The sequence below is a fragment of the Bactrocera latifrons genome, unplaced genomic scaffold (genome assembly GCF_001853355.1).
Source record: "Bactrocera latifrons isolate USDA-ARS-PBARC rearing strain unplaced genomic scaffold, ASM185335v1 scaffold_27, whole genome shotgun sequence".
In the NCBI taxonomy this organism is placed as follows: Eukaryota; Metazoa; Arthropoda; class Insecta; order Diptera; family Tephritidae; genus Bactrocera; species Bactrocera latifrons.
Genome location: NW_017536296.1, coordinates 1,060,012 through 1,074,371, shown reverse-complemented (window position 1 = coordinate 1,074,371; position 14,360 = coordinate 1,060,012). Strand labels below are relative to the sequence as shown.

Sequence of the window (14,360 nt, the reverse complement as noted above, 5' to 3'; positions counted from 1 at the left end):
TAATTTTTTAATTATTTAATTCAGTTATTTTTATTTATTTTTAATGCATTATTTGTAACCCTGTTGACTAAAAGCTTTTCTCAACTGTTAATGTAATAAATGATTTTGTTTGTGATTTTTGCCACTTCACCATATTTATGAGCAGCCAAAGACAATTGTAACATCCAACAGCTCCAACCCCTTGCTAAAGAATTTAAATTTTTCCACATAACCTGAAAAAAAAAACTATAACTCAATTATATTTTTACGCTATGGAGCTTTTATGTAATAATACTTCGAGTTTTGGTTCATTGAATAATTGTTTAGGGTCTCGAGTTTAATATTTAATTATATATAAGTACTTATGTACATATGTAATATATATGTATATATTTACTTAATAATTCATATGCACACATTACGTACTTTTATTTGTTCAACTTATAGCTTTTATTGTTGTGGCCGTTTGCCTAAAAAATGCTTTCTAAAACCCGCCATGACAGTCGAATTCTGCGTGCTCTTTCATACACGCTTACGCGCTTGTAGGCTCCTAAAACCCAGGCAGGGAAATTCTTGCATATTTGACTTGATGATTGATGATGTAACGTGTTTTAAATCTATATATTTCTCGTTGTTTTTTTTTTTTTGTTTTTGGTGGCTAAACACAGCTGGCGAGTTTGTAAGATTAAAAAGAGAAATAAATTATATATTTTTACTAATAAAAATCCATAAATATACACAATACATGCAACTTATAAACATACAAATTTCTATAATTGGTTGCTTTTGGATTGAAATGCTTCGAATTTTCTGTGATTTTCGTAATTATATTTAATATAATCAATTTGCTTGCTTTGAACGAATTGATATACTCTCTTTTTATTATATATACATATACATTACTAAAATATATATTTTTATTTGTTTTTGTACAATCTACAATCGTCTTTTAGGCGTTCGATGACGCGATAGCCGAACTGGATACACTCAACGAGGACTCATACAAAGACTCAACGCTGATTATGCAATTGTTGAGAGACAACTTGACCCTCTGGACGTCGGATACGCAAGGGGATGGCGATGAACCACAGGAGGGTGGTGACAACTAACCAAACTAAATTGTTTCCTTTTGACTATGCAAATATAATAATTAAAAAAATAAAAAACAAAAACAAAACAAATACAACAACAGCAAGAGAGAAGTACAGAAACAAAAGCATAACAAGAACAACAACAGAGCAGCAAGCAAAATTTAAAGCAAAACAAAAACAAAATCTTCAAATAGTGTGAAACAGAGGCAGAAGCTACATAAAAATACAAACTAAATTTCAAAACAACAACAACAAGAAAACCAAATTCATTTCAAATGCAAGTGCGGTGAAACTGCAAGAAGCAACAACAACAGCAACAACGCTCACAGGCAATTGGTAGAATAGATACAGTCAGTAATAGCAGAACACCATTTGAATGCAACTTTCGAGAAGAAGCCAAATCAACTCCCGAGTTAAATGCCGAGCTATATTGTGTTTGACTCGAATCATGAATAAACGAAAAGAAACGCAAAAATTTCAAATGTGATTTCCTCCACATTCAAAACACATAATCGTGTTGAGTCGACAAGCGACGAAATGCATGAAAGCAACAAGTTAGTAGCAATAACAGCGATTCGAAAGTGGAAGTGGAAAGTCTTGTACGAATTCCGAAATTCGTTTGCATTCGTTGCACATCATTGCATACACACAAACATACGTGCATGCGTAATTACATAGCTAAAATGTGTATTACATTATGCATGATGTGAGTATGTGCGCAAAGAGCACAGTGCGGCGCGGCGAGTTGTGAGAAAAACACCAATCTGCTTGCTTGTGGTCACTAAACCACTTGTGGTTTGTAAATTACTTAATTTTGGCGGCAGCAAATGTGTTTTTCCTGCTCCGTCACACTGCGCTCGTCGTGACTAACGCAGGCCGTTTGTTGGTTATTGCCACGCCCTACATACTGCATGTAGCAAGTGAAGCGCAGCAAGGCAAATGTTTTGGGAAAACTTTGGAATTTTTTAAAATTTCTTTTTGTTCAAAGTGTGTTTTGCCATTCAACAGTACAGTTCACCACCAGCAACAACAACAACAACAATATGTATAACTTGAAGCAGTTTTTGTCAGAGAAACTGTGAAACAGAGACCGTTTCAACCATAACAACAACAACAGAACATCAGCAATAAACAACCAGCCGAAAACAGAACCAAAAAGCAAGCAAGAAGAGCAAAATTCGCAAAATCTGCAATAATTATGATCGATAAGCATACATATATTTAAATCAAACTATATCATCAAAGCTACAAAAGCGTAAATTTTGTTAGACAGAGCATTATATATTATTTATTATTTTTTTTAATAAATAATTTGATTTTGTTTTTTTTATATTAACCAAAAAGTCATTCTCGTTTCGTTTTCCAAATTTTGTACGTACCTTAAAACAAAAAAACAACAACAAAAAGAAAACGTGCACTTGAGCATGAAATGCATGTGTCAACGCAAAACGAAAAAAATAAATGCGCGTCAAAGCGTTTTCTCACTTTTTTTTTAATGCAAGACAATTGCAATCCTGTTTGAATGCACATTTTCTGCCAATTTTGTGTTTGAAATCATTACAAAACTAAACGGCTGAAATGAAAAGAGTACCAATACAAACAAATACTGTAGCAAAACTTTTACACAAAAGAAAAAAAGAAAAACAACAAACACGCGTCGAGCGTGTTTGAATGTGTACACGTTTGTGCGGTCAAAGTTGTATGGCGTAATCCCGTTAGACGGTTCCTCGAACAATTTTTACGGCATGCCAATTCGTTTTTATTCCCTTCCAAAATTGTTTTGTCAAAGAAAAGTATAAACGATGATTTCTATAATTTTTAAATAAAACAACGTTATTACGTTATATATATCCCATTGTTTTTATTGCTTTCATTATTATTACTATTACTACTACATGAAAATACCTTACCTATAAGTATAAATTAATGCTATTGTGCGCTGTTGATTGCTAAACGGTCGATAATATATGAAAAGTACCAAAAACCATAAAGGCAATGCAAACGTTAAATTAAAGTGACACTTTTTTTTTTAGTATTTTTTGGTGCAAACTTTAAATGGAAGTACTAATATTTTTAGATTATTTTCAGTTTTAGTTTGCTATAGACTTGTTTTTTTTTTTTTTTTCATGCGTACTCATGAACGTAAGCGCATTAGTAGCAAAATGAGAGAGTGCGCAAAATGTACAACAGCTATTTGCATGTTGACCAGTTTTATATGGCTTGTAACGGTTGTGTACGAAGTGCTTTTATGCTTTTTCTCCGAAATATTTTCATAAATTGCCAAATGCATTCACGCCATACGCGAGCGGCGGCGTTTTTTAAACAAATGAAATGCTCTCCATAAGATTTTATGCAGGTTTTAGCGTGAACAACAAGCTATAAATAGTAAAAAAAAACAACAACAACTAAGCGCTGTTAGCAAAATCCCTTGTTCACACTACTACTTTCATACACTTCGGTAACCATGCTTTACATTGAAGTTGTCTGTATGTGCGTTTGAATGGGATTAATTTTTTTTTTCATTATTAAAACCGTTATTCAAATATACACCGTTTTACAAATTTATAACGTTTTGCAAATTTATAACATTTTTCAAAGTATACTGTGTTTTTTTCTAAATGTAGTCTGTTGTGTTTTGATTTTTCGATATTCAAATTTTTGCAATAATTCGCAGCATTAAGCATTCGATGTATGTATGTAATTGATATTCAAGTTTAATGAAATCAGCAATTTGTTGCCAATATTTTTGTGTGTGTACCGAGTACCTTTACAACTAAAACATAAAAACAAATTCAAAAATAATTAAAATAAAATTAATAACGGCTACATAAATTTTTCCTCACTCATCAAACATTACTTACTGTATTCTCGTATTCGTATTCGTAAACGTATTCGTATTACTCATCAGCTTGTGCATTACAACATTACAACAACATAAATATATGCAATATAATTTAAATAGGACAGATTTGAGGAAAACAAATATATATTTAAAGTATATATTTACTATAAAATACGATATTTAAATGTGAAAAGTCATAAAATAATAAAAGCCGAATTATAAACAAACGTAAACCAAGTGCACATAATAATTTTATGTCTATTTCATGTCTATTTCATGTTACCATTAGCAGCGGCGACAACGCTCAAGTCGTTAAAATTGCATACACGGTACGACCGAAGATTAGTCGCCCACGAGGGGTGTCATAAAGTGCGTATTTGCACACCGTTAGTTGGAAAAGGTTGCGTTTAGTATTTATATACAGACATTTATAGGTGTTGGCAACTGCTGCGTTTATATTAGACTAGTGCGGTGCGCAACAGACGCTTGAGAAATTATGCCAAATAGCGCTACTGACACGACGTAGCATTGAACGAAAGCAAAGTGTAAATTTAGGCTGCGCTCACTTAATTGAACAAAAGCTTAGTCTACATTTAAGCGCGTACACTTAATTGAACTAAATCGTAGTCTACATTTAGGCTGCGTGCTAAATGGAACAAAAGTGTAGTTTACATTTAGGGTACTGACACTTAATTGAGCTTCCGGTTTAGAGAAATTGTAGGAGTGTTTAGCTAAAGCATGAAGAATTTTTTTTTTATTTTTGGCAATATTAAATATACCATGTGTACATACATAAATTACTTAGATATTCTTATAAATGTTGAAAAAAAGTAACACCACGGTGTGAACTTGAGTGACTCGAAACTTATTTTTCGAACTTGTGTAGCCGACTATCCAAGTTCTAACGCAAATACTACAATTTTCGTGTATATGTATGTAAGTGGCAACTTAAATTTTTCAAACAAAACAATTTGTGTGGTTATTTATATATCTACATGCATAGCTAATATATGTATATATAAATACATGCATATACATATATGTTGTGATATGGGAAATATATACTTCCCATTACAAGCAAATAATGCAATTGAAGTCAAAACTTATAGAGAAATTCAAGTTCAGTTTAATTAAACAAAAACTTCATCAAGCAAAAGTTGCAAGTTTTGAAAGTTTCATACTCACGTGTATATTTGTATGTGTACTATGTGTATTTATTAAGGATATATGTATGTATGTACTAGATGTGCAGTCAATGTATGTATATTTGGCTACAGGACAGTGTAATGCCACTGGATTTCTTACAGATATACAAATATAGTTGTTAATTAGCTAATGGTTTCATATGCCAAATTTGAGGTTATGACTTTGAGATGAAGGCTTTTTTGGTGGCAATTGCGCCGCTTAGCTATGAAATCGGGCGATCAACAACGAATACGTGGATCGTAAAGGCTAAATACAAATGAAATATTGGCGTTATGAAGTTTTATGCAATTTGCGCGCGTGTTAGTTAGAATTTAGCACTGTCGACATAAACTTTAAAATCGGCGCTCGTAGTGATTTTTTTAATACAGGCGAAAAAACGTCAGCGCGGCTAGCAATAAAGTAGGAATAAATAAAAATTTTACGCAAAAGTAATAACAGAAACTTTAAGAACTTACAGTGAAGCATACTTTTATGAGCTTCTTCTTCTTGATTGGCGTAGWCACCGCTTACGCGATTATAGCCGAGTTAACAACAGCGCGCCAGTCGTTTCTTCTTTTCGCTACGTGGCGCCAATTAGATATTCCAAGTGAAGCCAAGCTTTTATGAGCTGTCCGAACAAATTTCTATGCTTAGGTGAGGCAAATGTGTTGCCGTGATAGAGAACTTTGTCTTTGAAATTTCCATTTTTACTTAACACTTCTAAAATCTACTAAAATATCAGTGTTTAAACAATTTGACAACTCTACATATACATATACACTAAATATGTAAGTTTAAATGCATGTGCGTCTGAATGAATGTTTGCAATATTATTTGTGTAAGAAAATTTATTCACTGTACAATTATGTATATTCATTGGTAAGTAAGTAACTCACGATATGTTCTATAAAATATGTATGAATGTACGCACATATGTATACAACTTCATACACATACATACAAACAAATAAAAATCAATTCATTGCAATCTTGATGTTGCCCAATTTTAATCTCTCAATGCGATACTTAGCTTCCTTGAAAATTGTCCTTAAATGTTTTAGCATGTACGAATGTGTGTGCCAACAGTTGACCTAACTGTAGTGCTGTAAACCGCTTTGATGTCTCATTCAAACTGCTACACACCACTTCAGCGTGTGCATTTCACAATTTGTTTGCGCCACTCTGCTGCAGCGCATATTTGAAGAAACCGAAAATAGAGTATTTTGCACTACAACAACAACTACTAATTGGCTACAATACAATCGGAATACAGTTTTTCGTTATCCACATATGTATATGACTAGCTAAAATGACAATGTCCTCACACAGCAAACCAACCAACGTCTAATTCGAAATAGCAATTAAACACACACACACACACACACACACACACAATATTGTACTACTACCTAAGCCAAACCTATTAAATAAAAAGAAAATGAAACAAGAGAAAACCAAAATCAAAAATATAAATACATACATACATACATATATTGCTTCCCAATCTTCAGCGTCTGCAGATTATACATAATAATACAAAATAGAGATAAAAGTAATACAAAATAAATACATTTTTGGATAATTCAACAACATACATACATACATACAGAACATACATACAGCAAATAAAATCCAAAAATGTATGTACTAAATTTTAAGAACCCTTTTTTATTCCAAAACGTCCTCTGAAAGTGTAAGGTGGTAAATATATGTGTAATACATATAGGCGTGGCAAGTGCCACAAGTCGTAGTATGTATGTATCCAATAATAATTCACTGCAATGATATGCCGTGACGCGTATGCGAATGCTTAAATAATACACACACACACACACACACTCTGAGTAAATTTAAAACTAAAATGCGCTAATTATTCCAATTTTTAATTCAATGCATAACTTCTTTCATATGAAATACATACAAAATAAATGCAAACAAATTATATTATTATAATAAATAAAATATTGTCCAGCAGTTATGATGTATGACATGCAAAATGCGTATCGTATATATGCATATAAATTTATTGTATACATGCAAATACATCAACAACAACAAAACCATGGAAAAGTAAAATTTTGGAAATGAGCGCATATTTATATTTCATATGCATCCATATGTACATACTTACATATGTATATTATCTATGTATGAGAATGTACGTGCATGCGCATATGGACTATAAATGCATAATTTTTCAAACATAACGCTAAAAGCAAGAGAAAATCGTAAAAACAAGCAAGCGTTAATAAAAAAGCAAAACACAACCAGAACTAAAATTGAAAATAACAAAATAAAAAGAGAAATTAAAATAAAAACACATGGAGGCGAAGATTGAAATATTTAAGTTTATTGAAATTACAGTTTCTTAATTATAAAAAAAAAACAATAAAAGATAATTTAAAACACAAGGTGAACTATGCGTTTCTATTTCGTGGTAGCAAAGACGTAAATATACATAACTTAATATTTTATTCAAAAAAATTCACAGTTTTCCTTATTTATGACTTAATAAATATCGCAGTTACATGTTCAGAGTGCTAACTGCTTAATCGGAAATGTTTGCATTTGCAGAGGAAGATGAAGACCTCTACTCAGTAGAAAAGTCGGGCTTCGCTTTTTATCTACAATTAGCGCCACATTGCAAAAACAAAAAAGAAACGACGATGGCGCACTGTTGTTATCTCGACTATAGCCGCGTAAGCGGTGTCTAGGCCAGTTAAGTAGAAGAATTTGCTTTTTAATATTATCAACGAAATTTCGTCATGAATCCAGAACATAATAGCATACATTAATCATATAATGAATGGTGAGGAAAATGTGTTATAGGTTAAATGCATCATTGAGTTTATTTTTAGATATTTTAGCATGCACTTGGGGGCACTAAGCAATTACTGATTGCCAGGCGCTGACTTATTACTAATATGTTCGGTAAGTTTGTTTATTTCGAAATATTTTTTTCCGATTAAACACATATGATCGCCGCGGTGTAAAGATTAGCGGAAGACACTACTATTCCGAAAGGCCCGAGTAATAGTTGGCGCCTGCTGGTAGGCAATGCTAACCAGTATATTTCTGCATTAAAAGGATTCGCATGAGAAATACTAATCGCTTCTGACGTTGTTTGATGCTTATCAGATCTATGTACCTTGAGTATAATGGCAAGATGCAACTAGCTGAGGTATAAAAGCTTATATGAAAATATTAATACCGAATCTTACTGATTTTACACTTAAAGATAAAGTGTTATATACATATACATATACATATGTACAAAAAAATCACAAAACAAACAAAACAGTAATGCATACCGGATGAAGAAAGCTGCATGGATGTTGTTATAAAATGCTTTATAATTCGAAGATGATATCCATCCCTTAGTATTTAGTTGCTAACCTACTAATCTATCATGGCTACTCTTACCGCGCTTGCTGTAATTTCTAGTGTTCCATCAGTCATTTTTAATAAATATGCAAATGCCATAAACTATAAATGCGTCTCGTTACTGTAACGGCTTTTACTTTCTGATCTACTACGTTTAAAATATGATAATTAAAAATGCGTCATTGCAGCCTTATTAGTCAGCTGCTTGTTTTGAGAGAAAACAGGTTTACGATTTAATAAATGTTGTAGCTAAAAAAAATATTTTGTCCGCGATTTCTTTTTCATCGGCGATACGATTGTTTCAAAATTATAATATGCAAAAAAAAAAAACATTCACAAAAAAAAAAAAAAACACGGCGAATTCAGAGGAAGTGATGACAGTAGAGCAGGCTAAAATGTCAAATGGTTATTGTTTACAAGGCGAATTCATATTGTTTACTTTTTAAAGCCTTTAATGCCGGTTGCTGTGCTTATTAAGTGAATTTCGACAAATAAGTGTGAAATTGTAATTAATAGTTACAAACTAGTTAAAAAATTATGGGGAAATATTTGTTTTGTTTAAAGAAAGAGGTACACGGTAGATGTTACTTTTACAATATTCCCACTGATCCGAGGTGGAAGATATTGTACAACTATGCATTCTGGAACAAGTTCGAGCTGTATCAATACAAGTAAAGTGGCAATAATGGATTTCAGTACTCGGAGTTAGTTGTACACAAAATTGCAATTATATATTATTTAGATATCAGCTAAACTCAATTGTGGGCCGGTAAGTAGTGCATTCAGAAAATCAGATAAATTTTTAGTAACTATCGTAAGTTTCAACGTATCATCTACATAAAAATATACTTTAAAAATTTTAACAAATATTAATATGGTTAAATTTATAGAATCTGCATAAGATTAGCAATTAAGTGAATTGAACTATTTTTGCAATTGAATGTACCTTATCTAAAAAATTTAACTGATCAGCTTTGTGGTTTGTAGTGACGGCAGCTGTATAACAGCTGACTGTCAACAACTCGAATAGGGTAAACTTAAAATTTCACGTTGTATAAAATGTTTTTAAACGATTTTGATGTTAAGTTTAAATATCATTAAAAGGTATATATATGTTTAAAATATGCACTGCTTATTTCTCTAATCTTTTCTCGTAGAAATGATAAAAATTATTACAAATTTTAATTCCATTTTATGCAATTAACCACTTTTCGTATTTATCTCAAGTTGTTTACCCCATTTGTAGTGTTTCCCCTAAACGCAATTGTCAGCTATACAGAGCTCCAATCGATAAAGGTCACCTTGAAACGTCAAATTGTGTCACCTTGGTTGCTGCTGAGCGGGCATACAAAAAGAGAATTTACCTTTTTCTCCGCTAAATTTCGCAAATTTTGGATAAATTTTCGTAATTATTGTATCGAGTGACAAGCGAAGCAGTTCCAGTGCGTGCTAAAAGGCATAAACCAACGTACGTGCGTCGAAATCTCAATACCTCAGTGTGTGCTAAACGGTTAAAGCAGCGGATGCAATCTGTGCGCCAAAGAGTAATAAATAGTTGTTGAACAGTCTTAAGTCTGGACACTTTCGCTGCACTCCAGTACAATAAATAGACCGTTGAAATTGAAACATAGTTTAAAATACTCATAGTTTAAAACGCGTTTTACAGTATAACTGAAATTTTGGTACGAATTCATTGCATAAATTATTGAATATTGTTTATTTAATTAAAAGCAAAGTAGTAAAGGAAAAAATGCCAAACGAACGTTTCATTGAGCGTGGCTCACATAAGGGCAAGGGACTTGCAGTTTTCACCAGTGGTGGCGACTCACAGGGCATGAACGCCGCTGTGCGCGCGTGTGTGCGCATGGCTATCTACTTGGGATGCAAGGTATGTATTCCTTTTTACTGCCTATATTAGCAAGTTAGGTAAGAAGAGGCTGGGTTGTGGGTGTGTGCTAAAGGTATGCTTATCGGTGTGGCTAATTGACTTTTGTACTTGTGTGTATTTTGCTATCGAAATGTTTTATCAGGATAATTTATAATTAAATCTAAAGTGGTTATTAAAAACTGTTGCGTGGTATTAATGCATAACATGGCAATGGGTTTATTTTTAGTAAATGTTTTGTTGAAAACTACCATCAAAGACGTTTGTTTGCACATAGGTGCATATATGCATGTATACATATGCATTTGTATGATTTAATTGCTTGTAATGCACAAAAGATCGTCTCTCACTTGACGTTTTCCCATTACACTGATCTATCTCGCTAAATGTTGAGTATCTACAGCTAACTAAACGCCATTTAAATTGCCTCCAATGAAAGTGAAATTACAATTATTGTTTGCTGCTACAAATGAGGGAAATTCGTGCTAGCTGTATTATTTTATATAATTTATGAGTTAAGCTAAATTTCATGTTTGTTTTTAGTTCGTTTACTCTTATTTTAAAGCACATAAAAAAGAATATACATATATGCATGCATTTATAACGAAATGGAAAATTTCACTTTTTAATAGTTTTGACTTTGCTGTGCCCTTTTAAAATTCGTTGCCAAAAAAAAATTTATTGTCTATAGAATTGATGAACTTTGCCATTGTATATAACACTAATTGTTAATTTTTTGATTTTTTATTTCAATTATTTACCGTGTGCACTTATTTCGGAGTGGTTCCAATCAGTTTTAGTTAGTAATTTTTGTTTGTCTCTAAACATATTTCGAGTTTATTTACATTGCATAATTTAAGATTTATTTGGCTATTGTTTAAAAAATTCCGATTTTGTGTTTGTCTGTTGCGTGATTCATAATTGAAAACTTGCAGCAGGTGATTTTAAAAGAATCATTCTTATCTCTGTATTTATTCATAAATGCAAATATTTTGCTATCTTACACTAGCGTGTCGCATGTTTGCGTATAAATATAATCAAAACTAAATACTTCTTATACTTTACTATTACAAAAAAAAAAAAAAAAAAAAAAAAATGTATTTAAAGCTAGCTATATATATATATATTACATTGTTTTTAACATTTTTTTTTTTTAATTTATTATGATTATTATTATAAAAATGGTATTTTTCATTTTATTCTTTATAGGCCTACTTCATTCGCGAAGGCTACCAGGGCATGGTTGATGGTGGTGACAACATTGTTGAAGCTAATTGGGCATCTGTGTCTTCGATTATTCATCGTGGTGGTACAGTTATAGGTTCAGCACGTTGCGCTGAATTCCGCGAACGTGCCGGTCGTCTAAAGGCCGCTTTCAATTTGATTCAAAAAGGCAAGTGTTTACATTTTTTGGTGTTATAGTAAAAAATTAATTTTAAAAATTCAAAWTTTTTTTATAGGAATCTCCAACTTGGTTGTCATTGGTGGCGATGGCTCACTTACTGGTGCTAATTGCTTCCGTAATGAGTGGTCCGGTCTGTTGGATGAGCTGCTCGAGTCCAAGAAAATTACACCCGAGCAACGCAAAAAGTTCGACGTGCTACATATTGTCGGCATGGTGAGTATAAATATAATCAAAAACAGGAATGGAAAGTGTTTAGAAATTATTAAAGAGTGTAGTAAATGAATATATTTAGAAAATAGGTTTAGTTGTTTAGAAATTATTAAAGAGTGTAGTAAATGAATGTATTTAGAAAATAGGTTTAGTTACAGAGTTGTGACTTAATTAATTGCTTTAATAATTAATTTTTGCACTTTTTATGTCCTAACTGAAATATGTGTTTTTATTATTTAGGTCGGTTCCATTGATAATGACTTTTGCGGCACCGATATGACTATTGGTACCGATTCAGCTCTTCATCGCATCATTGAGGCTATCGACGCCATTGTGAGCACCGCCTACTCGCATCAACGTACATTCATTATGGAGGTCATGGGTCGTCATTGCGGGTGAGTTGCATGTGTTTGTTTTTATTGTTATGATAATACTTGTAGTTGAAATAACAAAAAAGTGCAAAGCCTAACATGCTTTAATACAGACTTCAACAAATTGGCATAATTAAAAAAAAAAAAAAATCTACAAAAATGGAAAGATAATATACATATACTAGGCCGGATAGAATTACCGAAATTTTTTAAACACTATTAACTTATTGCCTTTAACTGACATGCGATTTCCTTCTAAACACAGTTATTTGCCTGTAGTTACTGGTATTATTTCCGAAGCTGATTATGTATTTTGTCCTGAATCGCCGCCACCACAAGACTGGCCCGAACGTCTATGCAATAAGCTAATACAGGCAAGCAAAATAAGACATACTTCATACATGCCATTTGATAGTCGAGATCAATTGATCTTTCACACCCACTTTATTGCTGACAATTTTTGATTTGCGTATGAAAAAAAATAAAATAAAAAAATTACTGACCTAACTCAACTGAGTCGATTGGTTCAGCATGGCCATAAACAAAAATTAGTAAAGTAATTTTGTATATATTATATATACCATACATACATACATTTTATAGTCTTGCATTGCAGAATGTTATATGATAAATTGAAATAGTTTTAGTTTAGTTAACTTGCTTTTGTTCTTTCATTTGAAATGCTGAGCCAAGACGAGTTTCAAAGAGAGCATTCAAATATGTAGTGTTAGTTACACACACATATCTACTTTTGTACATGCATTGATATGCTAAAACTTTAAACAATTCAATTGGAATCAAGAATTGGCTACAAATAGTGTTAATTGAAAAATTACAAAGTGAATGTGTACATACAAACAAACAAACATAATAATGTGGAATAACTTCTCTAAAGTGTTGCTGTCAATGAGTTTACTGTTAAAAAATTTCATACAACCGTTTTTGTTCAATTAAAGCGTTAAACGTCAGTGACATTGCATTGTATCGCATAAGTGTAGCATACTTTTAGGGAACCAACTGGTGTAAATGAAGTTTTGGGCAAGTAAAACGCTTACAAATAATATTAACAGGTTTAACGTTATGAAAATACCAAATTAAATCATATCCATACATATGTACGTATTCACATGTATGTACTGCATATGTATATATCTTGAAATACCTAATTGCCATACCTCCGAAGTGGTCAAATTAACGGTGATGCTGTGTTATGTTATGTATTTGTTGTTGTTTTGTTTCAAATGGTGCGTCCATCTTTCTTTTACAGCTATCTGGCACTTGTAGCCGGTCTTTCCAGTGAGGCTGATTATATATTTATACCTGAAAATCCCCCCCGCGCAGATTGGCCCAATAGATTATGTCAGCAATTGTCGCAGGCAAGAAAAATGCAAAAAAAAAAAACAAATAATTTGATTTGTTAAATCAACACTATAAAACCATGAATGTACACAAATAATTAGAAGGCATACATTCATTTATTATAGCGACAGTCATCGTAGCTGCTATGGCAAAAACAAAATTCAAAATTTTATTTATTTTATTTTTCTCAAAATGAATTGGATTGATTTTACAATTACAAGCGCAATGCATCTTTTTCGATGTTTAAAGATAAATATTTGCAATTTTAAAATTAATGATTATATGTACATATATTCGACATATGGGTGTACATATGTATATTGGCTCAATGAGGTTAAGTTTTGAAAGTTCTAATATCAAATCGACAGTTAAAAAAATTACAAGAAAATTTTCTATATTACAATACTTTTTTGTTCACCCTCCCTTTTACTTCGAAATTTATACAGATGTTTCTCATGTGATATAAAGTTATTTCTAATCGGTGATTTTTTTGGAAATATTTTTTTTCTTTAATTAAAAGAAATTTAGAAAATATAACAACAAATTTTAAGAATAATATAAAAAAAATAAAATTAATTTTAAAACAAAAATTGGCAAAGATGTGTATAAGAGACAGCGACACGCTAGTGTAAGATAGCAAAATATTTGC

The 14,360-nt window shown here is 31.9% G+C and overlaps 2 protein-coding genes across 11 annotated transcripts in view; both read left to right on the top strand.

The window, feature by feature from the left end:
- Positions 1 to 2,920, top strand: part of LOC108969915 (14-3-3 protein zeta) — a 49,597-nt gene extending 46,677 nt beyond the window's left edge. For all 6 annotated transcript variants that reach the window (XM_018934928.1, XM_018934923.1, XM_018934924.1 and 3 more), the window contains exon 7: positions 933 to 2,920. In XM_018934928.1, coding sequence (XP_018790473.1) covers positions 933 to 1,088 — 156 coding nt within the window. In that variant the 3' untranslated portion in view covers positions 1,089 to 2,920. The remainder of the gene's footprint in view (positions 1 to 932) is intronic.
- Positions 2,921 to 9,746: 6,826 nt separating this feature from the next.
- The window catches only part of LOC108969914 (ATP-dependent 6-phosphofructokinase), a 12,866-nt gene continuing 8,252 nt past the window's right edge, over positions 9,747 to 14,360 (top strand). Inside the window, exons 1-5 of one of the 5 annotated variants that reach the window (XM_018934920.1) lie at positions 9,747 to 10,369; positions 11,576 to 11,759; positions 11,827 to 11,984; positions 12,222 to 12,376; positions 13,620 to 13,728. In XM_018934920.1, coding sequence (XP_018790465.1) covers positions 10,232 to 10,369; positions 11,576 to 11,759; positions 11,827 to 11,984; positions 12,222 to 12,376; positions 13,620 to 13,728 — 744 coding nt within the window. In that variant the 5' untranslated portion in view covers positions 9,747 to 10,231. Of the gene's footprint in view, positions 10,370 to 11,575; positions 11,760 to 11,826; positions 11,985 to 12,221; positions 12,377 to 12,617; positions 12,727 to 13,619; positions 13,729 to 14,360 lie in introns of all 5 variants that reach the window. The other 4 variants (XM_018934922.1, XM_018934919.1, XM_018934921.1 and 1 more) reach the window with 4 other exon arrangements.